We start from the raw sequence: 27,770 nt of genomic DNA, 5'->3' as shown, positions 1-27,770 counted from the left end.
TTTTCTGGAGAATGTGTAAGATAACTGATAAGGATATCTTGCAGTAAGTCATACTCATTACAACAGAAGTGGAAATTTTGTGAGTAATATATCATTATACTTTACTGCATGAACCTTTTTAGTGTGATACATGATTTTATTTCATCTTGGAATCAGTGCAATTATGAGAAACTGGTTAGTAAACACATGATGTTACCAACCCACACCAAGGGAGCCATGGAAATTCGAAAAAATACTCTTATTAATCGGTTGAATTTTGAGTATTAATTATTGTTTCACCTTTTAAATTTACATTGTGATTGTTTCATTTAATATGTAAGCTTTCAAATGTAGAATTTGATAAGCAATTTATTTTTTGTTAAGGTAACCCTGGCAGTGAAGCGTTTAACTTGAATTTGTGCTTTCTCCGTTCATTTTACAAGCTAAATTTTCCTAACACTAAACTTTTCTTACTCACTTATTAAATTCACTGCTCGCCCTGGTATTGATATTGCTTACCTGTACTAACTGCCCCTTATTTAAATGAATTTTAATTATTATTGTTGAGTATTATGTTGAGGTTATTTCTTTTCTCTCTTTTAGGTCTTTCTAACTTATTTATTAGCTTTTATAGTATTAATGTTTAATTCCTTTCATTATGTTATGATAATGTTTTACATAGGTTGGTGTGGTACACCTATATCCTTATATTTCTTTTTGGGCATTGTATTTAGAAACTTTTAATTCAAAACGTTACTGTATGTTCCAATTGTTCACTTCTGCATGAATTTGTTTTCCTCCCTGAATGAGGTAATCACTTCAATATAAGAGAGATTTACAATCCTTCATTTATATTTAACTTAATTTCACGTGTTCCTCCAATGGTAATTTGAAATTCAATACTTTTCCTTCATATGTTCTATTAAGATTTTACCATGCTGGAACATAATTATGTTACATTAAAAAGTCCTGGGGAAAAATTTGTACTCTTATTGATTGTGATTGCACTGGGATTTGCCATGATTTTCTATGGGGCTTTGAAATGATAATTTTTATTTTTTTGAACTTAACATTGTTACCCGCTACTAACTTATTTTGTTTTTCGTATGTTCAAATGTGGGCATTTCCCTTGTCTCCTGGAATGTACCTTTGATCTTGCCATATGTGGGCAGAAGTTTGTTTCCCCCCCCCTGTGGTTGCTGTGGACCTAGTGATTTGATACTGTGGAATTTGGCTTTAGCTCATGACATGATTTATTTATGACTAGCTGATGTACCAGTGCTTCGCTACGGGATTCTCAGAAAGACTGTCTTTGTGGTTTACCTAACTACAGTTAACTTAGGCCAGTAGGAATGTGGGGGTTAAAAGCAATGTTATCATATAAAATACTCGCTCAAATGAAAAACCGCACATTTTCTCACTTTTAATGAACAGTGCCTCAGAGTAGGGATTGAATAGCTCGAATGCTACGATGAACCAATGTGTTACGTACCAGTAGTATGAGAAAATTCAAGAACCAGAGGAATGGCATACTTAAGAAGAAAGTTATCTAACTCCCCAGCTACTTCCCGCCAATATTCAGGCAGGCTGTTATACTTTGTACGACCGGGCGAGTTGGCCATGCGGTTAGGGGCGCGTAGCTGTGAATTTGCATTCAGCAGATAGTGGGTTCGAAAACCACTGTCGACAGCCCTGAAGATGGTTTTCCGTTGTCTCCCATTTTCACAACAGGCAAATGCTGGGGCTGTACCGTAATTAACGCCAAGGCCACTTCCTTCCCATTCCTAGCCCTTTTCTATCCCATCATCGCCATAATACCTATCTATGTCGGGGCGACGTAAAGCAAATTTTTTTAAAACTCTGTATACAGCAGTAATCCCACCTATCGGACATGAGCGGCAACAGAAGACACAAAGCACATCACAACAAACAATGGTCAAGGTAATGTTATTGTTGCTCAATGTTATGAGCTTTCCGTACTGTAAGCCTTCACATTTTTCTTTAGACTCTGTGATATTAGGGTGTCTTACAAAATTATTCATAGCGTAGACTGTAGTTCCTTATTCCCCAACTTTACATAACGATATTCATTAAATTCTGTTTACCCATTTTCTCGTGACTTGGCGCTGATATGGACTTAGCAACAAAAATCCAAATTCGTGAATATCTCTGTTATGATAACCGGTACAGTAAAAAATTTATAAGATAAATGATCGGAAATTTAATACTATATAAATTTAGTAATGTAGCATTTGTCGATAGGACTACTAACAACACAAATATTTGATAATTCAATTTTAGGCCTTCTCCTAAACTACCATTCCACTCAGGGTGAATAAAATTATTTATAGCCTAGATTGTAGCAACTTATTTCCCGACTGTGCATACAGATTTTCATTAAGATAGGACCTCTAATAACATAAAAATTTGAGAATTTAATTTGAGGCCTTCCCTAAACTACAATTTCTTTCAGCTTGAATAAGATTATTTATGGCCTAGATTGTAGCAACTTATTTCCTGACTTTGCATACCGATTTTCATTAAGATAGGACCAGTAATAACAAATATTTGAGAATTAAATTTTAGGCCTTCCCCCTAAACTACAATTTCTCTCAGCGTGAATAAGATTATTTATGGCCTAGATTGTAGCGACTTATTCTCAAACACTACAGACCAATTTTCATTAAATTCTCTTCAGCCATTTTCTTGTGATGCGTGTACACACATGCAGACAGAAATTACAGAAAATTAAAAAGTGCATTTCCTTGCTACTATGGACACGACCGATACAGAAATACCATCCTTTTTAAATTATGAGCAATGTACAGACAAAACTCTTATTTTATATATATAGATTCTCACGAACTTCAATTGGAATGATTGACATTTTTATGTTCTCTGCAGTCATTTTCTTCAGTGGATTTTATTTGGGTGATTTGGCTGTATTTATTATCTTATTTCTCATCTATTGGATTTATTAGAATTGAACTCACTCATTGATGTTGGGGGCACTTATGTCCTAACCTGCCTTATGTTCTATTGATTTCATCCTCCTGTTGTTCTTACAGTTTCATTTAATTTAATGGTTTGGCTATTGTGAGTACTGATGCATTAACTGAGAATTTCAGAGAATTCCAATGCAACCTACCAACCTCATTTGGTTTACACATGTGATTTACCCGTAACGTACATTACTCAATCTTGTTATTGGATTTTAATAAAAAATTAGGATCCCATTTAAATTAAATCTTCACTATGTTACTACTGTCGGCACAGAAAGTATGTGCGGTCAAGTTTAACCGCTAATAAAATTTGAACTGGTCCGCTAATATAAAATATAATCACCCCATTGTAAAGCTTATTTTATTCTGCGTTCTTTGGTGGTATCTGCATATTTTTGTAAAATTTATATTAGGCGGAATGCAAAAAGTACCTATTTTCTTGCCTGTATTTTGTAAACTACAACTTTGTAGTAAAATTACATGAAAACGCGCTGTCCAATTTGCATGAAATTTAGGTGGATTATGGACTGCACTATTATAAATATATTTCTGATATTTAATTACTTTACACACTTTGGCAAAATAGTTGTTACTGTTTTTTGTAAAAGACTGCCCGTTTGATAATGGGTGGTCTTCCAAAATCGAGATCGAGTTCATCACAAAGGTCTGAAGTTTTATGTTTCAAATCGTTGTATACCAAAAACGCACAATGATTTGTACCAATTTTTATTTGAAAGCGAGCGAGCGATCTGCACTCAGGCGTGTCAAGCAGATTGAGCAAAGGGTTGTCCAGTCAGCGGGTAAATCCCATTGCGTGAGCTCCCTTTCACGATAAGATGAAAAGCAGATGAATCATGGTATTTCCATTCATCTGCATTCATCTGGGCTTTCAGTATCAGAATTTAAAATGTCTCCAAGATCATGTTTTAAGGAAGGTGAAATACGTATGATTGTAAGTGCAATTTGCTTTTTCACACTAGAGAGAGAACGTCTACGTGAAAATCGATATCTTGTGTGCCAAGGAGTGGCAGATTGTTGTGGTATTTTGCTCCGATCAGGGCAGAAAGTTAAAGCGGAAAAATGCAACCAAAAAAAAAAAAATTGTGTGCTGATTTGTCGACTCCGTTTAAGAGGAAGTGGAAATCAAGCGGACAGCCGAGTTTGCAAGTGGATCAATTCACTATTGGAGTAATTGGCAGGTCTATTCAAGAGTTCTTTCTGGCGAAACACATTCAGGCTTGCGCTAACTGGCCTTACCTGTTAGTTGTACTACTCCCGGCGAAAGCAAGCTGATTTCATGCCGGAGCGCCTATCGCTCACTCGCTTTCAAATAAAAATCGGTATAATATACAGAAATCACTAAGTTTTCGGTACACAACGTTTTGAAACAAAATACCTTCAGACCTTTCTGATGAACTCAATCTTTATTTCGGAAGACAATCCAGTATCAAACGGACAGCCTTTTCCATAAACAATAACTACTTTCTTAGCCAAAGTGTGTAAAGTAATTAAACATCAGAAATATATTTATAATAGTGCATTCCATAATCCACCCAAATTTCATGAAAATCGGACAGCGCGTTTTCAAGTAATGGTACTACAAAGTTGTTGTTTACAAAAAAAAGGGCAAGAAAATAGGTACTTTTTGCATTCCGCCTAATATAACTTTCACAAGAAACATAATAAAAATATGCAAATACCACCAAAGAACGCATAATAAAACAAGCTTCACGATGGTGTGATTGTATTATAGATTGGTGGACAGATTCAAATTTTATTACCGTTTTAACTCGACTGCACATACTTTCTACGCCGACAGTAGTTACTTGTTGAGTTAGGAAGTTTATTCATGATTTTTACCAACATCACTAAGTTTTTCATTCCAAATTGTATTTGCTTATTTGTTTTAGTATCAAATTATATTTTCTCATAGATTTGATGAGTTGTGACACTTATAGTAGTTATAGCAGCCTCCCATACCGGGATTCACACTTTCTTTTCTTTTTCAAATGCCTTTGCTGGCGAGATGTAGTGTTTACAGTGCAGTATATCTTCTGGTATGGGCTAGAATAAATTGGTTACTTTCACTGACCTGTCTCAGTCTCATCCTTGGCTTTGACAATATGAAAGTGAGCGAGGTATGAGCGAAGCTGGTAGTACCATTCCTTCTGCAACCAGTCCCTGTTATGAATGGTGTGAAAATATCGCTCATAGGGTCGGTTGGTACATGCCTTTCAGTGGGCTTGGTAGACTGATATGTAATAGCAACTTCTGGCTCAGTGAGGACAGCAACAGGAAACAACCTCACTTTTCATTTTCCTAGTATGTTTCTTCAGTGAAACCTAGGCTATCTATGACAGCTGTTAGTGGAGCTGTGGGCGATCAAACCAGCCTTCGGGCTGATTACCCAACATACACATTTTTTTAGGGTGGCTTATCCGCATGCTTTACGGTGGACTATCTTAGGAGAGAAAAGGGTAAGTCTTGTGTTATGGTGATGTTTTATTGCTGCATTCATGTCTGTTGTTCGTTGTTCTCTCCAGTCCATTATTTTGCTCTGCACCACCTGAAGACTTAATTAGGAGTGTAGCATCATTATGGGGATGAAAAAAACTATCGTATTTCCTTTGTCACTCTGCAAATAACCTCAGACTTTGTGGGTGGGATTAACTTCCGATAAGTAACTAGGGGAACCTTATCCCTACAGTGCGCATCCCCGGGTGGCGGATAGGAGGTCCCTTACAGTATGCAGGGTTGCTTGAAATACCCAATACAACCGGCGGACCAACAAGTAGCACAATTCCTAGGGGCTTTAAAATACTGGGACACCCTCTCTCCAGGGGTCATCAATATGGAGGGCCCTTGCCCTGGGTTATGGGTGAAGACCTCAAAGGCATCTACGGCGGAGAACATGGATTTCGGTATGGTGGAGATGGCGGAAGGGGCAAACCCGTAGAATCTGTACTACAAAAGGTGCCCGACTCCATATTAGGGCGGCCTAATTTGAACCTGGCAAAAGGTAATAAAAATACCTTTGGGAGTGGCGAACCCATTGCACAAACAGCCTATAAAATGATTGCGACTGAATCGAGGCCTTGGAAAATGCTAGGTCGGCCCCCTGGAGTGATGCGCATCCCCCGGTGCACTGGGGGAAATGTGAGAAGTGGGCTACCAGACATCACCAGAATCGGTATCATCAGTGGCATGATTTTGAATAGCAAGGTAGAACAACTGATAGAGTATATGGAGAAGAAAGACATAGCAATGATGGGAATGAGTGAGACAAAATGGAAGGGGAAAGGTCAAAAAGAATTGAAGAAAAGGTATAGAATATATTGGAGTGAAGGAAAGATGGCAACAAATGGTGTTGGTGTTATATTGAGAGAAGACCTAGTGCAGTATGTGGACAAAATTGACCAGATCAGTGGCAGGATAATTAAAGTTAGACATGGACTTGAGAGTCGAATCAAGGATTTTATACAGGTTTATGCACCCCAATCGGGGAATGCAGATGCATGTTTACAAGAGTTTCTAGAAGAACTGGAAAGATGTATTGAAGACAAAAATGTTATAACAACGGGAGACATGAATGCACATGTTGAAACAGACAGACACGGAAAAGAAGAGATAATTGGCCCCTATAGTTACGGAAACCAAGATGAAGAAGAAGATTTGGTAATAGATTTTTGTAGAAGGAATGGATTAATTGTTGGAAATACATGGTTTAGAAAAAAGAACTTACAAAAAATAACTAGATATGGTTGAGGTGACAGAAAGACAAAGATAATGATTGATGTTATTCTGGTGGAGAAGGAGAAACATATACAACTGGAAGATGTGACAGCAATGCCAACAGCAGATTTCCAAGTAGACCATAAAGTGGTGGTAGCCAAATTAAGACTTGGTAAAATAATGAAGTTAATAGGAAAAAGGGATGGAAGTTAAAAAAGAAATAAGGGAAAAGTTTCAAGAGGATCTGAAGAAAGAAATTCCCAAAGATGGCGTGAACAGTGTGGAAGAGGGATGGACATGTTTCAGAAATGGTTTTGTTAAGTGTGCAGTAAACACCTGTGGAAGAATATCAGGGAGGAAAAAGGAAAAGGACACTCCTTGGTGGAACAGCAAAGTAAAGGAAGCAGTTAAACAAAAACAAATGGCTTGGAGGAAGTGGATAGGCAGCAATAATACAGAGAATTGGCAGAAATATGAAGAAGCCAAAAAGGTATGTAAGAAAATAGTAAAAGAAGAGAAATGGAAGAGCTGGGAAAGTTTCACAGAAACTTTACAGGAGGATATAAAGGGAAGTAAAAAGGTTTTGTATGGTTTGGTGAAGAATAGTTTAAGAAATAGGGAAGATACAAGATTGGTAAAAACTGAAACAGAGCAGATATTGACACAAAGAGATGACATACTAAAAAGATGGGAAGAGTACTTCTCAGAATTGCTAAATATTAAGTACAGTGAACTGGAAGATGAGAAGGAGCAAGAAGAAACAAAGGGGAAAGAAGAAGAAAAAGAAAAGGAGATAATGTTAGAAACAGAGGAAGCCATACAAAAGGTGAAGAGCAGTAAAGTAGCAGGAGTGGATGAGGTAACTATGGAAATGATGAAAGCAGCAGGACCAATAGGCCTACAGTAGCTGTATAGATTATTTAGAATTATATGGAGGAAGGAAGAGATCCCAGAAGAGTGGGAAAGGGTTTAATTATCCTGATATTTTTAAAAAGGTGATAAAAAGGAATGTAATAACTACAGACAGATCACCCTTATTGCCCATGTAGCTAAGATCTTTGAGAGAGAATTGGAAGGAAGACTGAGGAGGAAGCTAGGAGAAGTGGAAGAACAGTATGGTTTTAGGAAAGAGATCAATGTTTGACCTGATCTGTACATTAAGACATATGATGGAGAAAAGATGGGAGTTTGGAAAAGACATGGTGATGACATTTATTGATATTGAGAAAGCTTATGACAGTGTGCCCAGACAGTTGGTATGGGACACATTAAAAAAAAAAAAAGAAGTTAACAGAGTGGAAATGCACATGATAAAAGCTATGTACAAAACTGTGTTAGTAGTGTGAAGACTAGTATAGGAAAAACAAAATGGTTTAAAGTTGAAACTGGTCTCCAACAGGGAAGTGTACTATCCCCTATACCATTCATCATAGTCATGGATGAATTCCTAAGAACATTACACAGATATTGGGAAGACAGGCAACAAAATCCATGTTGTTTGCAGATGATATAGTGATATGGAGAGAGGATGAAATAGAATACAAGTAGATGTATGGAATCAAGAGACAGAAAAATTAGGGATGAAAGTAAGCTAAGAGAAAAATAAAACAATAGTTATGACAAGGGAAAGGAAGGAAGGAAGGAAGGAAGGAAGGAAGGAAGGAAGGAAGGAAGGAAGGAAGGAAGGAAGGAAGGAAGGAAGGAAGGAAGGAAGGAAGGAAGGAAGGAAGGGGAAAGATAAAAATGAATGTGAAAATTCTGGAAGGGGTTAAAAGTTTCAAGTACTTGGGAAGTGTGATCACAGAAGATGGAAAAATAACCAATGGAATTGGGAAAGAATACAACAAGCAAACAGCTTCTAGCAGAGTGTAAGAAGTATTTTGTGGAACCAAGACATCCTGAAGAAATGTAAGAAAGTATTACATTCAACCTATTATGAAGCCATTCTAACACATGCAACTGGATCATGGATTACAACAAAACGAGAGGGGAGTAGAATACAGGCAGAGGAGATGCAATTCCTAAGAGGTATCAAGGTAAGGCCAGAAAGGATAGAACTGGAAATGAAGAGATAAGGAAAAGGATGGGAATCTTGAAACTTCAAGACAGGATAGAAACAACAAAGCTAAAGCATATGATGAGAATGGGAGAAAAGAAGAGTGCCAAAAATATTTTCTTCAAAGAAGTGACCACAAGGAAGACCCCAAAAGAGGCGGACAGATTCGGTGTGGGAGTGCATAGGGAAGAGGGGAGGAAAACCAGAAGATGTACTTAAAAAAGGAGAAGAGCGGTGGAGAGACAGGCAGCGATGGAGGTCCTTGATTCAGAACCCGACCTGGGAAGCTGGAAACGGGAAATGAAGATGATGGTGGTTTCCTTTGACAGCCTTTGTTAATATTATGTTCTCTTTTACTTCTGCTATTTGATTGTGTAGAATGTGGGTGGGTGAAAGATATGGGTGGTATTGCTCTGTAAAGTTCCAGAATTGCTATTAGTCTTGTGTATTATTTTCTCTGCCCTTGCTGGCAGGACCTACTGTTTACAGTGCACTATGTCTTCTGGTATATGCTAGAGCAATTTTGTTACTTTTATAGATCTGTCTCTGTCTTATCCTTGGCTTTGACAATATGAAAGTGACTGAGGTAGGAGCGATGCTAGTAATGCCAATCCTTATGCAGCCAGTCCCTGCTATGAATGGCGTGAAAATGTTGCTCATAGAGTCGGTTGGTGTATGCATTTCAGTGGGCTTGGCAGACTGATATGTAATAGAAACTCTGGCTCGGTGAGGAAAGCAACGGGAAACTAACTCACTATTCATTTCCCTAGTATGCCTCTTCAGTGATGCCTAGGTCATCTATGACAGCTGATGGCAGAGCTGTTGAGGATCCTACTAGCGGCACTGCTGACGGACTGAACATACATACATTGTTTTCTTGGCTTTGAGATTATTGAGATTCTTGGTTAAAGTTTCCTGTTTCTTAGACTCTTTTTGACCTGCTCATTCAGCTTTTCAGACAATCAAAATCAAATATTAAAGGTCCGATTTTTCATTCCATCTATAGTACTTTTCTTAAACAATCTTCCATATTCCCACATCCCTCAGCTCCGCCTTAATATCCTCTCCCCCTCCCCCCTTTCTTTTTCTCCCTTCACCTCCTCAAGATTTCCTTTGAACCTCACCTACCCCCATTTCTCTCTTCAGCTTATTACAACGCGCATTAATTCCCTTATGACATATTTATTTAAATATTTTCTTCCACCTGACCAAATATCTTTCTTTCCTTCCTTGCTGTCATTTATTCGGAGTCAAATGTATGGTCTGCATTGAACCACGAATTTCTATCCACCTTTATTTAACTCCATATATGTTAATCTTCCTCGTGTAACATCCATCGTCCTTCAAGATTCTAGAAACAGAAGAACTTTCTTCTAGCATCTTACTTCGCATCGACATTTATTTCAAGTTTATGAACATCTTGAGAAGATAATGTTACTGTAATTGCAATTGATCATTGAATGAACAGCAGCATCACTTGAAAACCAACCTTTTTTGATTTCCATGACCAACAACTTAACGATTACTTTTACAACTTGTTACATTTATACGGTGCACTGGACCTTTTTATGGATCTCTATTTTTTAACGTAATGTAGCGCATCTATGTATTCTTAAGCCTCCAAGCGCAACAATTACCTTCCTTCAAGTTTCAAAAAACTGAAGAGCCTTTCCAGCATCCATGTGTTTTTAGGTCTATGAATATATTAAAAAATGACGTAACTTCATCTCAGTTGTTCTTCGAATATACAGCAGCAAATTTAAGAAGCCAGCATATGTTGAATTCTTTGACCCACAACTGAAAAATTTCCATCCCTATCAACTCTTTTAATGCTATATGACGCACTGGTATTTAATCGTAAATAAACGATGTTACTTCAGCTCAGTGGTTCTTCAACTGGATACCAGCATCTTAAAGGAGCCAGCATATTCTAATCTTCTTATCCAGCAACTCAAGAATTTTTTTCTATAACATCCTTTTAGTGCGCACTGGACTTTCTAATGCAATACGACGCACTGGACTTTATTCATAAGTAAACAACGTAACTTCGGCTCAGTGGTTCTTCAATTTGGATACCTGCATCTTAAAGGAGCCAGCATATTCTAATCTCCTTATCCAGCAACTCAAGGATTTCTATCTATAACATCTTTTTAATGTGCACTGGACTTTTCATGAATCTCTTTCAGAGAATTATTTTTTTAACATAGTGCTGCACAATATCTCACATGGTATATACTTTTACGAGACCTTACGTGTCTTTACATTGTTTAATTTCTTTGGTATTTGTGTTTTAATTTTACTTTAGGCTGACGATGACCTAGTACTAGGTCGAAACTAGTCCCTAATCATTTATGTAATTTAAACTCTTTACATTTTTTATTGAAAAGGTGGACCCAAATAATACATTAATTTACTCTATTGTAATCACAGTTCAATACGGATCTATCATTATGAAACTTATTTCATTTGAAAAGACTTCAGTCGTAAATAAACTTAATTTCAGCTTTTATTCATGTTTCAATCAATTTAGCAGTTATGTTTTCATATAAACACAATTTTAAGAATGAAATATCTTTGCAAATTTTAGCTCAGACAATCACCACACCTGACAACACATCAGAGACTGGAAAACAGAACATAAGTGATTGCATTCAACTATTCACCTTATTTCACTATCTGTTATCGTGACAATTAGGAATACCTATTTATCTTCTGTATTTTCTCTTTTTTCTGTTTAGATCTTCACAACTAATTGATAAAGACTTTCATGAATTTCCCCACTATAATTCTACGTCGATAGGTTCCATACTGACAACATTAACAATACACAGTTCCACATAAAAGTGCCAGCGGTCCAAACAAGTGTTATTATTTCAGCAATTCATGACCGGCATTCACCATAACAAACGTTGGCAACAAATTCTGGCGTCTGCATATCATTTTTAATTGCATTTTACCAAAGACTATAAAGAACATCGTCGCTGCCAGAGCAAAACCTCTTATGTGAAATATTTTAGCTTAGAATTTTGGCAGGAAAGGTTCTGTTACCTCAGGTGCAATATTGCGTGTATATTGTCAAGGCATTCTCGCTCTTTATAATGTATGTGCTGCGGGTCAGTATATCTCCAAAAATATTATCACATAGGAGGTTTTGTCCCAGCAACGACAACATTTTCAAATTTATAATCCATCAAGAAACATCTGAAAAGAGAACCTTACCGAGCTTGATAGCTGCAGTCGCCGAAGTGCGTCCAGTATCCACTAATTGGGAGATAGTGGCAGCCCTGAAGATAGTTTTCCGTGGTTTCCCATTTTCACACCAGGAAAATGTTGGAGCTGTACCTTAAGGCCACAGCCACTTCCTTCCCACTCCTAGCTTTTTCTTGTCCAATCGTCGTCATAAGACCTATCTGTGTCGGTGCGACGTAAAGCAACTTGTAAAAAATAAAAGAAAATATTGTGTGCGTTTTTAATGTGTATCTTTGCAAATAACATATCATTTTTAAAGTGACCAATCAATTTTGATTTTAGCTGAAGATGGACAAAATAAGAGCCAAAACATGTCCTAGAAGTGTAAAATGAATTTATAATTATTATGATAAATATTGAATAGGTATCAGTTCAATAAATTCTCCTAAATAATTAAATATCTTTAATGTTACATTTTAATACAGAACCAAAACTGAATTTTTAACCTGTAATTGTCATATTTTTTATTTTGGGCGGCTTGTGTAACACAATTATCACGAGTCTCTGTTGGTTAACAATGATCTCTACAAACATGAACTCTTGTCCTAGCTATGTATTGTTTGATGATATACTTATCACCTGGCTTTTTATGTTGTTTCTGCAGTACATGGCTACCTCACCTCCTCTTCTATGTACTGTAAGACAGTACCAGTCAAGTTGTACCATACCAGAGGGTTACATTGTTCCAAGTAACTTTTTTCAGCTATCCTGATACCTTTTAAAAAGAATTCATGGATGGTGTTGTACCCAGGTGTGAAAACTCTGAAGTGAACTGTGTAGATGTTGTGTCCTAATAGGATCAATTTTCAGAACTAGACAACACACACAACTTTATTACAGAAAGCAGAGTCTATCCACACTTGTGTTATCAAAAATAATGCTGATGACTTTCAGAGAATGACAGACATGTAAAAGGAAGGAAATACATTTGATAGAACTTTGATATTTACAATATGAAAACTTGAAGATAGCAGTGATAAATCAGAAGTTCGTCTGAACAAAACTATTCACAATAGGCATCACTTGAAAGATAGCCACAAAAAAGATACAAGCCTGTAAGAACACTACTTATAGGTATAGGAAGACTTGAAGATATCGGCGAAAGAACACTATTTGATTAGCGTGAGAATAGTCTGAGTTAACTCCTAACTTAACACATACCTAATATGATGTCTTAAAAGAAATGATAAAGTCGCGATGGTGTCGTAAGTAGGTCCTACATCCCACGGTGCCCGTATTGACCGCTGTGCGCTCAGGTTGCAGGGCTCACCAGCTTGTGGTGTTCTGATCCTCTCTTGGCGAGGATCTTCTTATATACCCAGCAACAGTGGTGACGTGTCTGCCGACTCTCATGCTGAGCTGGCTGGCTGGATCTGGCTGGGGTGTTCTCGAAGAGCTGCGCACAGCCTGCAGCATTCAAAACCGCACTACAACACCCTCACCTCCTAATTACGCTGCTACGGCGTAAATCGGCAACATCGCAGGCTGTGTCGGAAATAGTAGACTAGAGAGCTGGCCATGTCTGTTGTGGTGGTTGCGGACTGATCCAGATGAGACAATGCAGACTGCTGAAAAGAACCCATACTTATAAACTGCACTAATGCTCTGTCATCTACATACTGCAGCTGTGGTAAAGCAGAATCAATGTCATGTGCTACATTGTAGAATAGTTGTAGCTGGGCTTGATGTTGGTGGATGCTCCTGTTGACGGTATGACCTCATATAGCCGGGCTCCCAATGTGCAGGATGTGTTTGAAACGTTCGGGCATAGACCGTGTCTCCTGGGTTGAATTTTCTGCTGGTAACTGGTGATTTCCCAGTGGGAGGCTGTAACAAATAAAGCACAGTACAGTGTTGATGGCCATGAAGTTTCTGCAAGAGGCTGAGCCCATCTTTTCCTCGTAGTGTCCTGTAATTTCCCAATAACTGCAGCAAGGCTTGCTCCTTATTTAAGCCTGTGTGAAGCGCCTTCTTCATTGATTTCTTGAATGTCTGGACGAATCTTTCTGCTTCACCATTCGAATGAGCGTGGAATCGAGGTGCCAAGATGTGATGAATACCACTGTTGATGGAGAAGTCCCGAAATGTGGAGGCAGTGAACTGAGTCCCATTGTCAGAAATCAGAGTTTTAGGCAGACATTCTGTGGTGATAATCTTCGGTAATGCTCTAATGGTTGTGTCAGCCATAGTAGAGAGCATCTCAACCACAAAGGAGAAGTTGGACATCACGTCAATAACGATGAACCACATCAAATTTAAGAAAGGCACAGCATAGTCAATATGGATCCTTTCCCAAGGGCTGTCTACCAGTGGCCAAGGTGAGAGACCAGCACGTGGCACGTTTTGGTGAGATTGACAAGACTCACAGAGTCGGATTGTGTCTTCAATATTTTTGTCAATCCCAGGCCAGGAACAATGTTAACAGACAAGCTGTTTAGTCCAGACAATACCCCACTGACCTTCATGGAGTATTGTGACAACATGTTTCTGAAGACTTCTAGGTATGACGAATGAGAATTTATCTCCTGTTTCAAGTAACAGCACTCCCGCTCGCACAGTGAGTTTATCTTGTGCTCTTCTGAAGACTTCAACTTTGGGTAACAGTTTTTCATGCTTAAGCCAACCATCCCTGACAACACATGCACAATGGTCCAGAGTGGGGTCGGTGTAGGTAGCTTTGGCTACTTGCTGTTCACTGACGGGGAAACTGGATACTGCCTCTCCAACTCCTCATCTAGCTGGACACATTCATTTTCTTGAGAGTTGAATGTAGTGTCAGGTCCTAACGGTAGCCTAGAAGACGTCGAGACGTGCTGCGATACTAATACTCAGATAAGAAAAGTAATCACCACTGAAGTTAACGGAGGATATGTTCTGGAACTTTCATACCTGGATGGAAAAACTGAACAAGCAGTTTGTGATCGGTGATAATCAGCAAGCGGTTTCTATAAAGATAGTCACTGAAACGACGGATTCCATAAATGATGGCTAAAGCTTCTTTTTCTATTTGAGAATAATTTTGTTGATGTGTATTTAATGTCTTAGAAGCAAAGGCAAAAGGCTTCTCACATCCATATTCATCCTTCTGGGAGAGGACAGCTCCCAGGCCACAGTTACTACCATAACAAGCTTTCCTGGTTGGAAGTGCGGCAGTTTAACAGCTTTGATTATGCTTGCTTGATGGTTTGCCAGGCTTGTTGGCACTGCTTGGACCAGGTAAATGTAACGGCCTTTTTGCGCAATGGATTAAGGGGAGCAGCTACAGAAGCAAACTGCGTACTTAATTTACTGTAGTACCAAGCTCGATAGCTGCAGTAGCATAAGTGCGGCCAGTATCCAGTAATCGGGAGATAGTGGGTTCGAGCCCCACTGTCGGCAGCCCTGAAGATGGTTTTCCGTGGCTTCCCATTTTCACACCAGGCAAATGCTGGGGCTGTACCTTAATTAAGGCCACGGCCGCTTCCTTCCCACTCCTGGCTCTTTCCTGCCTATCGTCGCCATAAGACCTATCTGTGTCGGTGCGATGTAAAGCCAAAAAAAAAAGAAAAAGAAAAAAAAGAATTTCATCAATTATATCTAACTTGTAAAGTTGCAGCAGCTTTTTCAACAGCTAAGTTAATTGCATAGCAGCTGCAACGAATCCCAAAAATATCCTGATGAACTTTTTTCAAAACTGCTAGAACTCCATTTTTCTGTCCAATCATAACAGGAGCATTGTCTGGACAGAATGCCACCCAGTTCTTAATTGGCACTTTATTTCATTTCACGCGCAACAACAGCAGCTTTACTAAGTTGCATCCTGTTGAATCCCCTTCCAAAGCTGGTACTGATAGAACAGTACTTAAAATACTTTCTCGAGCAGCATCATAAAAAGTAACCACTATGGGATACAACTTGGTATCGATATCATTGCTTCAATCCGTCTAAAAAGAAAATGGGTTATTCTGTAAACAAGTAACAATGTCCTGTATTGCAGCATGCGTCATTTCGTTCAGGACACACTTTTTGTGTGACCACAACCACACTTTTTTCCAATTTCCAAGGTAGGAAATATCTTTCTGAACAACAATCCTGCATGATCAGCTGCACTCAATGGAATGTTGTGTTCCACAAAAAAAGAAGTAAACACTCCACTCAAGTAAACACTTGATTACATCGTAAACATTAGCTTTAGCAAAAAAAAACTGTTTATTTTCCATTTTTCGCCCTTAGATTTCAAATTACTGAGATGTTTAACACACTTTACATGATTAGTAAAGGTTGTTTTTGGCGCCATGTGCTATGTTAATATGCCAAGATTACACGGTAAAAAAGCGCAAATCGTCGCCATAAGACCTATCTGTGTCGGTGCGATGTAAAGCCCCTAGCAAAAAAAAAAAACAAACCGCAAATTTGTCTCCTTTTCTAGATTTCAGTATACATGGGAAACTCAAAGAATACGTTTCCCCAAAAACCTGACTACATAAGCTCAGCTTCGCAACACGTGGGTATAAATGAAAGTATCCACACAACCTGTTTCCAGTTACTCAATCAGGTCAGAAATAGAATTAATGAAGCCTCAACTCAGCGGTGAGGATAGGAATTGTGTCAGGTGCTGAAGCCTGTTGCACTCGTCTGGGGCAATGATTAATGACTGACCGATGAAATGAAATGATATTGGAGTGTGTTGCTGGAATGAAAGATGACAGGGAATACCAGAGTACCTGGAGAAAAACCTGTCCCGCCTCCGCTTTAGCCAGTACAAATCTTGCATGGAGTGACCAGGGTTTGAACCATGGAACCCAGCAGTGAGAAGCCGGCGTACTGCCACCTGAGCCACGCAGGCTCTGAACAATATTCTAAAGGCTAATGCCTCGTCGATGCAACCACTCTCTTCTTTCATTGGCTGTTCCTTTCAGTTCCGTGTAGTTGTTACAACCTGACCTCTTCTTGATGTCGTCCAAATACTTCATCCTAGGTCTTCCTCTCCCTTTCTTTCCCAGCACTTTCCCTTGTCAATAAAAATGAAGCAAATTAAGCAACGAACATAATTCACATGTTATTCCATAACTACAACATGACCTACACTTTGCAATATGTGGTGAAGAACAAAGGAACTATTTTTTTATATACAGGACAGTAAAGGCTATAGAATGAATCAACGCATTAAAGAACAAGTGAATGATTATGCAAGCATCAGTCGCTTTCAACAGAAACAAATGGATATAGATGGGAAGATTGGGCGAATTTTTGTGTAAACTAGGATTCAGGACACATTTTGTTGCAAGACTGTAATGATTGGATGAATATAAATCAGAGTGATGTATTGCATATTCGCTGGTCACACAGCATGTATCAGCGTTCGATGTAAGCTTGCTCTGGCGCGAATTTTAAAAAGATCCTGGTACGTAAAATATTATAGTTCATGTGTAAAGTCGTAAAACACACTGCCCTTCCATAACTGTTATGGTAAAACCGTAAAGGTTGGCAGCTGTCCATGCCACCTGACACGGGTACGAAGTGGCCGGCTGTCCATTATACAAGTGAACTTGGATGGATAACCTAACTACAAGTGATGTGTATTTCTTAATTTACCAGATTAATAGAACTAATGTGAACCTGAATTCCTTACATTCGGTCATTCCATTGCCCAGAATAATCTAAAAACATCAGCCATATAGCCAAAATGTTTTCAGGAATATGAACTATATTCAATAGACTCTTGCAGGCTCAGATGTGGCTGTGAGGAACTTATACAATAGGATGCGATCATTTTGTTTTTAAGCGACTGTACAATCAGGGATTAAAAAGTCGCGGGTAGTAGTAGGGACCATGGAAGGCGGTACCACAACAGGTATGGGTCATCTGACGACCAATTAATGAAAACGAGTGCCTCAGTTGTACAATGAGTAATGACAATGAATACATACTAGACCACTCATGGCAAGATGATGTGAACCAACAGAGTTTGAACACAGGGCATAAAAATGGGTACCAAAAAAATGGGACATTCCATTTCCAAAGTTGCGCAAATGTTCAGCATTCAGTTGACCATGGTGTTATGTGGGAACCAAGAATACCACATGAAAGGCATTAGTCCACTATATACCGTATTTACCTGAATAATCCCCGCCGTCGAATAATGCCGGCACCCTCATTTTAGGAGGCTCATTTTGAAGAAAAATGAAATGAACTAAAATTCCTTCCATCGAAAGAGTAACGTAGGCATAAACAAACATTTTGTATCACGCCGCGAGGTCCACGTGGTCTATACGCAAATATGAACGTGTATAAATTTACGGATATAACTACTTTGCCTGAGATGATAAAAATACATTTATCTCTGCTATGAATTATATTTTTTCCATGAAAAGGAGCAAGTAGGCCTACTTACGTGACAGGTATTTCATTAATCTGAACTTCAATAGGCTCGATTCCCTGTAGATGGGAAGATTCATTGTCCCTTGCATCACTAGAATCCTCTCCTAAAATGAGCAGCGAGTAACGGAAAAAGAAACGAGTGAGCAGTTTATTTTCGTGGTATTTACTGTCTGCAGCAATATAATTGTGGTGAAATATTCGACTTATCCATTCAACATTGAAGGAATGGACGATAACGTTGATGATCTTCATGATATTTTAAACATAAGAAGACATACACCATTTAGGAGTTATGGAGGCTAGACATAATCATAAAGTAAAACACTTTTAAAGAGACGAAATGACAATGAATAACTATAAAAGAAATTATGGTTGGGTGAATTTTTGTGTAACAATGTGTTATTGCGTATAGGCTTTTGAAATTACGAGTTTATTATACATTATCTGCCTCTACAAAGATCGTTCTCAAATTTGAGTATAAAAAGGGACATATTCCTTGATATAAAAAATGGTATAACTTGAAAACCGTACGTAATATGATTTCCATACTTCGTAGTTAATACGCACATATATGATATATAAATGGCTAATAGAAACATTTTTGATCAAACTTTTCTTTTAACTACAAAACAGTTTTTCCTTTCTCCTGAAAAGTAAGGATTTTGGAATGTGTACCCTTTTCAACACACTGATTCAATTACAATTGCTAATATTTTCCGTACTATCCCAGTTAGGAGTTCTTGATCTTTTCTTAAGCTTTTCCATTTCTTTCATGGCATTCATTACACAAGCAAGCTGAAGAAATGTTGATATCAATGTAAGCCAATTTCCAGCTGTCTCACTTTGTGTTGCCCCTGCCTTTTCGATCTGCCATGCTATTGCACGACTTTCCAGAAAGTTTTGGTCGTAGATACCAAGTAGAAGCGATCATAAAGGCGGTGAACGTGCGAAATACGTCAGTGAACTTCAGGAAGAGATTCCTACGACTTGGAACGAGTGCATACGCGCTGTATAGTAATACAACATGTATACCACGTTTATTAGTAAGAAAAATTTACAACACACATACAGGGTTTATTCATTGTATAACTATACAAGTGTTAAACAACTGTATAAGGACATTTTATTAGTAAGACAGTTACTGGACAGTAACACGACCGGTGGTGGATAATTCTTTTCGTACAATGTAAACACTTGAAATAGACATACCGGCGAAATCTGATGTTAGTTTTGCGATACAGCAAAACCTCGTTAATTCAAAGTCTTTTTAATACAGAAATCAGACTTCCAATTACGTGATTTCGAATTAACAGCCATCTTGTAATTCAGAAATGGTAACACTCACCAGTTTTCGCAGATTCTGCTTTTCCGCATACTGCCTGCAGCGTAATATTGTGGCGTTCCTTAAAACGCTGAATACAAAAGAATTACGATTTCACTCTATTTTCAACTATGAAACACACCCAAGTGAGTGAAAGTGCGGAAAGCTACCGCTGCACATTGCAGAAGATGCATTCTATCGTGACGTGGAGAAATTTTGAATTTAAATTACTCTGTAAAATAGGTAAAAATGTAAAGCCAGGTCAGTTTAGAATTAAAAGTCTGAATTGTTTAAATATGACATACGGAGACAGTTTTCTTCCATCTATGGTTGCATAAAGCATAACTGTACACTCAGCATCAAAAACTAGGTGAGCCAGGAGTGTGTTGGCAACCTTGACACAAATAAAACACACACCCTAATTTCGTGCCTCAAATTTTTTTAAAAAAATATGCGGGGATTATTCGCGTAAATACGGTATACTGTAAATTATGGACTGCTAAATGATTGTTGACAAGCAACTTTTTGGGAATGGTCCAAGACAACTGACAAACCACACTGGCAGTCAGGTTTCAATGCTGGAACTACCAGACATGTATGAAACAGTATGGTGAAGCATTCATTAGTATCCATTAGATTTGGGAGTGAATGAGCCAGCAGAATGCCCCAGTTACTGCTATGCCACAAGATATAGTGCCTAGCCTAGGCTCGTCATGTCCCTAATGGATCACAGAGTACTGGAAACATGTGACATGGTCAGATAAATCCCAGTTTCAGTTGTTTCAAGCTGATCGTTTGGTGTACACCATATGAGGCCACGGATATCGGATAGCAGGTCACTGTGTAGACGGGTGGTGGTTCCGGACATGTGTCGAGTGTGTTCTCGCGTCATGGATTTAATCCACCGATCAGTCTAGACCGGTCAGTGAATGCTGATCACTATATTCAGCTGTGTAGGTGACTGTTGCATCTTTTCATAGCCTTCAGGTACCCCTCCAAGATGAGCTACTTAAGTAGGATAAAGTGCCTGTCCATAGGATAGCCAATGTCCAAGAGTGGATTGTTGAACATTCTGGAGAGCTTCAAACAATGGAGTAGCCATCCTTTGTTACCCATTATTAACCCTTTAAGAGTCAGGTTTCTTAGTCCACTGCACACCCCAAAATTTAGGTTATTGCACATGTTCGAAAAACAACCTTCGAGATGTATTATATTTTAATGTAATGAATGAATTTAACATAGTATGTTAACAAGACATCAAACAACTAGTTTGAACACAAAAAGTGTGAAACATCATTTTTAGTAATGTTTTTTGGTATGAAAATCCTCAAAACAAGGTACAGGGAACAATTTTTTTAATTACTTACTTAATCTGCTTACCCTTCAGGGTTGGTTTTTCCCTCGGACTCAATGAGGGACCCCACTTCTACCACCTCAAGGGCAGTGTCTTGGAGCGTGAGACATTGGGTCGGAGATACAACTGGGGAGAACGACCAGTACCTCACCCTTGGCGCCTTGGTGGGGGATGGAAAGATTGGAAAGGAAGCGACCGTGGCCTTAAGTTACGTACCGTCCCTGCATTTGCCTGGAGAAGTGGGAAACCACGGCAAACCACTTCCAGGATGGTTGAGGTGGGAATTGAAGCCACCTCTACTCAATTGACCTCCCGAGGCTGAGTGGACACCATTCCAGCCCTCGTACCACTTTTCAAATTTCGTGGCCGAGCCGGGAATCGAGGTCACGTTGCGGTATCAAGTCCCATCAATGAGAGCCAGTTCGAGGTCTTGGAGAGTCTGTGGTGGAACAGGACACCCACGAACACTTCTGTCATGCCTATCCCACACATGCTCGTTGGGATTAAGGTTGGGACTCACTGCTGGCCATTCCATCTCTTGAATATCCAGTTCTCGCAAGACAGCTCTGATGATGCACGCTACATGAGCCCTGGCGTTGTTGTGCACGAGTATGAATTCAGGGCGAACACCGTATGCAGCAACCACCACATGCCGTAGCAGTATCTGTTCAATGTGCCCCGCAGCAGTAAGATTACCATGGAAGGCGACAAGATCCGTACGGCCATCAATACTGATGTCACCCCACACCATCACAGAACCTTGTCCGAATTGGTTGCCTACCTGGACAACATTTGGCATGTACAGCTCACCATGGTGTCTCCATACACATTTACGTCCATCACACCGTGTCAGGGGAAAATCTGCACTTGTCTGTGAACAACACGGGACTCCATTAGCAAAGTTGCCAGTTGACGTGGGTACAGGCAAACAGAAGGCGAGCTGTGCGATGTTGCTGCATTAAACGGGGCACTCGAACCGCACATCTGGGTCGTAAAGACACTTCTCTTATCCTGTTCCTTACTGTCTGGTCAGACACCGTGACTGCAGTGACCCTCCTGAGGTCTGGTTGCAGATCTCTGGCAGTTGCTGAATGACGCCGCAACGCACAGATATGTCATCCTGTGGAGTTGTCATGCGTCCACAACCTTGTCCAACCCACCTTGTGAACTGGCCTGTCTCAGTGTAGCGATTCCACAAACATTGAATAACTGATGGAGAGACATTCAAGATCCACAGCAACACAATCAAAACTCCATCCTTCCTGGATCAAAGTGGCAGCCCTAACGACTTGAACCTTGTTAAGATGTCACATGGGATGTGCTGGTTTACATACAATGTGCTCAAATGACCGCAGTAGTCTGTGTACCTTACGACGACACACAGACGCACCGCTATTTACTTTGTTTTGAGGGGACACCTGACAGTTTAATGCATGGCTACGCCTACAGATGCAGCATAACTTCGATTTGACATACCCTGAGTAGCTAAGGTCTCAAGGTGTGCTGTACGACCACTGGAACCCCATTTACCAAATTAACGTTCATATACCAGATGTTACAAAATATGTTCCCCTAATTTTTTGAAATGTATATTTTCACAGTTCTCTGAGAAAATATTAGCCACTCACTGGACCCCATGGCCAGTATTTAATCTCATTTTATTGCACTTTCTAACAAGCTATGAACTTGAAATTTGACACACTAATAACATTTTTGGGGGGGATGAAAAATTAAAAACATACATACTTTTTAGAATTCTCCTGTCTGTTACAGGCTAAAAGCAATAAGACTGCCAAATTTCAAGTTTCTTCTTCATCCGGAAGTGGGTAAACATTAATCTCAGTGAGTAAGTGAATCAACCATGTGGCTTCATTGTAAATGGATTAATGAAAATGATAATGGCCAATGAAATTAGGTACAGAGGTAGAAGGAACCGGCTGTGACCTATGAATAGGCATTGTCCTGAGATTGTCCTAGAAGTGAAAACGGTGGGGTTCGAACTTACTCTGTCTCCTGAATGCAGAGCTTAACTCCATAGCCATAATGTGTTATTCTCCGGACCACCTTTTGAGCAGACTAAAGCAGAAGTGACGTCATTGTCTCGTCACACTCGCCGTGGTTGCCAACTGAGCCGGCGCGCGATTCAAAGTTGTACTCCACCACTACAATACAGGACAGCTCACGGATTGAACCTCGAATGAATTTAAAATAATTAATACGTTAACGTATGCGTGTTAGAATCCCATACAGTTTTTAACGGCTTACATCTTTAAACAATTAATTTACTGAATTACATTTTAAATGTGAAAACCTACAATCTGTTTTCCAGTCAATGACCGGGTCAGGGATGGAATAAATGAAGCCCCATCTTGCGGCGACGACAGGAATTGAGCCGGCTGCCGAAGCCTGTTTCACTCCTCTGGGGCAATGATTAATGACTGACAGATGAAATTAAATGATACTGGAGAGTGATGCTGGAATGAAAGATGACAGGGAAAACCGGAGTACCCGGAGAAAAACATGTCCCACCTCCGTTTTGTCCAGCACAAATCTCACATGGAGTGACCGGGATTTGAACCACGGAACCCAGCGTTGAGAGGCCGACGCGTTGCCACAATTTTAATGTACTAACTACAATTTCACAGTACAATTTCAATAAATTAGTTATTACAAACACATTTTTATAAAAATATTCTTCTTCTTCTTAATCTGTTTTCCCTCAAGGGTTGGCTTTACCCTCGGACTCAGCGAGGGAACTCACCTCAACCGCCTCAAGGGCAGTGTTCTGGAGTTTCAGACTTTGGGCCGGGGGATACAACTGGGGAGAATGACCAGTATCTCGCCCAGGCGGCCTCTCCTGCTATGCTGAACAGGGGCCTTGTGGAGAGATGGGAAGATTGGATGGGACAGACAAGGAAGAGGGAAGGAAGAGGGAAGGAAGCGGCCGTGGCCTTAAGTGAGGTACCATCCCGGCATTTGCCTGGAGGAGAAGTGGGAAACCACGGAAAACCACTTCGAGGATGGCTGAGGTGGGAATCGAACCCACCTCTACTCAGTTGACTTCCCGAGGCTGAGTGGGCCCCGTTCCATCCCTCGTAACATTTTTCAAATTTCGTGGCAGAGCCGGGAATCGAACCCGGACCTCCGGGGGTGGCAGCTAATCACGCTAACCACTACACCACAGAGGCGGACTATAAAAATATTATTGCATATTATTATTATTATCAATATACAGTATATATATATATATTTTATTATTTATTATTCGCTATTATTATCTAAATATATGGCCTGATTTCTGATTGAAACGAGTTGCTACTCACGAGCAATTTATGAAAAAGGGAGAGAAGTGAGGATTATATATGGGCCTACTCGTACTGGAATTAACTTGGAACTGACAGATGAAGTTGGGGATCCAGGCAAAAACCTGTCCCACCTCCGCTTTGTCCAGTACAATTTCAATAAATTAGTTATTACAAATATATTTTTATAAACATATTATTACATATCATTATTATTATTATTATTATTATTATCATGCAGGAGGTTTCAGCGTCAGCTTACCTTGTGCCGCAGTAATTAATCTGTGTCACTATCGAGTGGCTGCACACCCAAGTCAGAATCGGAACCGGGGTCAGCACACGAGGTAAACTAATCCCGCCGTCAATACTACTCGCTTGGAAATGCTTATAAACAGACAGAATCATATTTCTCTCGCCGGAAGTAAAAATCTTGCGTTTCTTCTTCAAGTGATAACAGTCTGGTGAATTTTTGTTCGGATCCATTGCACAATAATATCCAATAACGAGTAAGAAGAAACCTACAAACGTACAAGAGACTACAAGAATTATGAATTAGCACACAATACGCACATACACTGTTTTTGTAAAAGCGAAGCACACTGATAAAATTCTCTCACTGATTTTTTAAACAGACTGTGATTGAGACTGCACCCACGTGTTCAGGACATCCACCGAGTGAGTAAGTATGGCAGCTCCGCATTGACTGCACCATTGCCAAAACTCGCTCTGAGTAGCGCACCCCCCTTGCCCCCTCATCTACCGTGTGACAACACCGAAGGCGCTGCCCCTGTTGCCCACGCCATCCCCTGGTCTATACACTCACTTCCGCTTTAGTCTGCTCAAAAGGTGGTCCGGAGAATAACAAGCATGGCAACACTTTTCGGTTCATGATTATAATAATATTAATCTGGTATTAACTTTCCCCTTGCAATTCACACAAATATAAAATTAGCAATAGAGTTAATTCACCTGAAAACACTAACTTAACTGAAGAACTATAAAACTGTAATTCCACAAATTAAATCACTGGGAACAAATTCTTGTGATAAATACAACCTTTCCAAGAGCCTTACATTTTCAATTAAGAAGAGAGCCTCTTCAGGGTACAAAAACAGCACCCGATTTACTTCATGTCCAAATATTTCGAAGTGTCTTCCCACCTTGCGGGTTACACGGGCTAATACAAGTTCTTCATCCCAGACAGCTTCAGCCAGCATACAACTGAAAATAAAAGAGATTTTTTTTTTTCCCCACTGCATAAATTTTCAAGTCAGTGATTACCTCAAACATAACTGCTGACAGCAGAGTTCCTCTAATCAAAGAAACTGAAGAAAATAATTCTCCCCAGAAATGAATATGCTTATGCCTATATACCAATAGTGCAATCAATCAATGTTTTCTGCATAGTAATTATGTTTTCTATAAAATGGAAACCACCCTGCTGTATTCACTGCTCAAAAAAATTTGCTACAACAGTTTGGGATTTATATTCATTTTCAAAAGGTTGAGTAGCACCTTTTTAATTCACTTTTATTTGAAAGCTGCCACATTAAAAAAATCTTTGGTAAGCGTTTATGTAGACAGATAATTATGACTATTATTATCATTACTACTATTAAAGAAACGCTTATACCAAATTCTTGACATCCAATACCAGTATGTTTTTGATCTTGATACTGGATACTCAAACCTTCATTTAAAGTACTGGAAAGGAATAAACAAGTGTCAAGTCATATGAAGATAGGAACATGAAAAGGAACACACAACAGGACGAAGACAGTGACAGGTGAGTGCAGGAAGAAGCAATAGAAATAGAAGACAAGCACAAACAAGAAAATATGAAATGTCAAGGACAATCTCCACAACTTCATTTTATCTTATACAAAATTAAGTAGTTCTTGTGTTATTTTGATAGTATATATCAAACAATAAGTCCACATTTTCTTACTTAGGGCCGCCATGGAAGAAAGGGAACTAGGGTAGAGTGTCATCCAGGAATTCGGCAGATGTTGAGGAAAAAATGAAAAATCAAAATAAAAGAACATGTTCTGTGAATGCTACTGTTCAATTTACAGTCACATACTACTAACACTAGGACAGTCAGCTCTCTGTCACTCCTAGAATGGCCACAGCGGTCTCTATCACTGTATTGAAATTTACTGTTTTAAAAGATTGTACGTCATATTTTAAGAGCACAATTTGTCAGGAAATTTTTCCAAACTATGTCATCACTATCGTTTTTTAAACTATAGCCATACAACAATATGGAACTTTTCATTATTGCTCAGAATTATGCTCATTCGACCAACAGGGTGGGCCTACAAGTCTTTCTTGCAATGATTAGCTACTTGGGATTGCAATTTATGCACAAAAACTCTTACTTGATCTTGTCCGTGCATTTTCCATACACAGCTTTGTTACGCAATGAGCACACGTTCATTGTTTTCTTGCCATTACAACAGGCTATCTGACACTGACGCCTTTTTGTTGTGCTAGGTTCATTCTTGTTGCCTCATAACATTTCTGGATCATGGATAAGGCTTGCTGCCTTATGTTGTTTTTTCCTTACCTACCAGTCTCGTAGATCCTCAGCCAACTGAAGCAAGAATGATCAACTAAGTTTCTTTCCAGTGACACCTGTGTAGAGAACTGAGTCATTGATCCCTGCAAAATGTAGCATACTGTAGGAAACCTAAACAGGCCAACATTGGTATGGTGTAAGAACGAGCCGCCTGATCTATAATGTCCACTCCATATTTTGTTGCATTGAAATACTTGTTTCAGGCAACTTCTTTTTGTGACTGCTGTCTACACTTGGATGCACTGTACTCTAAATTATAACATTCCTTCGTTTCTTCTCTTGGTACACAGTGCGAACGGTACATCAAGCTTCCACGCTGAGGTGCTATATAACTCTGCATTCAAATTTCTCACTGCGTCAGGAACTTTGCATGCGATTTATTTGCTCTCTTTTTCAGTTTTTCTGCAAGACTCATCTAACAAAGTTGCCAAGTGTTATATGTCCTCCCTAATTCAGGAATGGAGAAACAAAACGTAGAACTACATTCTCAGATAAAGTCAAGCCAGCTGGTCATAATTTGTCCTTTCCAATGTAGGGAAATGCATTCAAGGGATATTTTGAATTTACATCCACACTGACCCAGAATCTGATGTCAAACTTATCAAGTTTATTTGGCATGAACTGGATAAATCTACGTCTGCTTTTACTATAGTAAGAAATAATTGTTCACCAACACACATGTTCGCATCACGCTTGTAGCACAGTTGACAGTTATCTATGAATTTATTCCAGACCTCTAACATAAGAACAAACTTGTCATTCTGAAGACGCTCTGGCCTTGTAGATTTCATGTCGAAATGCAGGAAACGCATAATAGTTTTGACCTTCTGCAGT

General features: G+C 39.2%; 1 protein-coding gene across 3 annotated transcripts in view; it reads right to left on the bottom strand.

Annotated features, from left to right (window-relative positions):
- The window catches only part of LOC136876255 (uncharacterized), a 145,305-nt gene that overhangs the window by 90,389 nt on the left and 27,146 nt on the right, over nucleotides 1-27,770 (bottom strand). Inside the window, exon 3 of one of the 3 annotated variants that reach the window (XM_067150057.2) lies at nucleotides 25,429-25,576. The exons of 1 other annotated variant lie outside the window; for it this stretch is intronic. In XM_067150057.2, coding sequence (XP_067006158.2) covers nucleotides 25,429-25,576 — 148 coding nt within the window. Of the gene's footprint in view, nucleotides 1-11,988; nucleotides 12,127-25,428; nucleotides 25,577-27,770 lie in introns of those variants that run through there. One more of the 3 variants, XM_067150059.2, reaches the window with a different exon arrangement.

Source organism: Anabrus simplex, chromosome 6, assembly GCF_040414725.1.
Source record: "Anabrus simplex isolate iqAnaSimp1 chromosome 6, ASM4041472v1, whole genome shotgun sequence".
Taxonomy (NCBI): Eukaryota; Metazoa; Arthropoda; class Insecta; order Orthoptera; family Tettigoniidae; genus Anabrus; species Anabrus simplex.
Note: the sequence above shows the minus strand (reverse complement) of the source record. Positions and strands in the feature narration are given on the sequence as shown.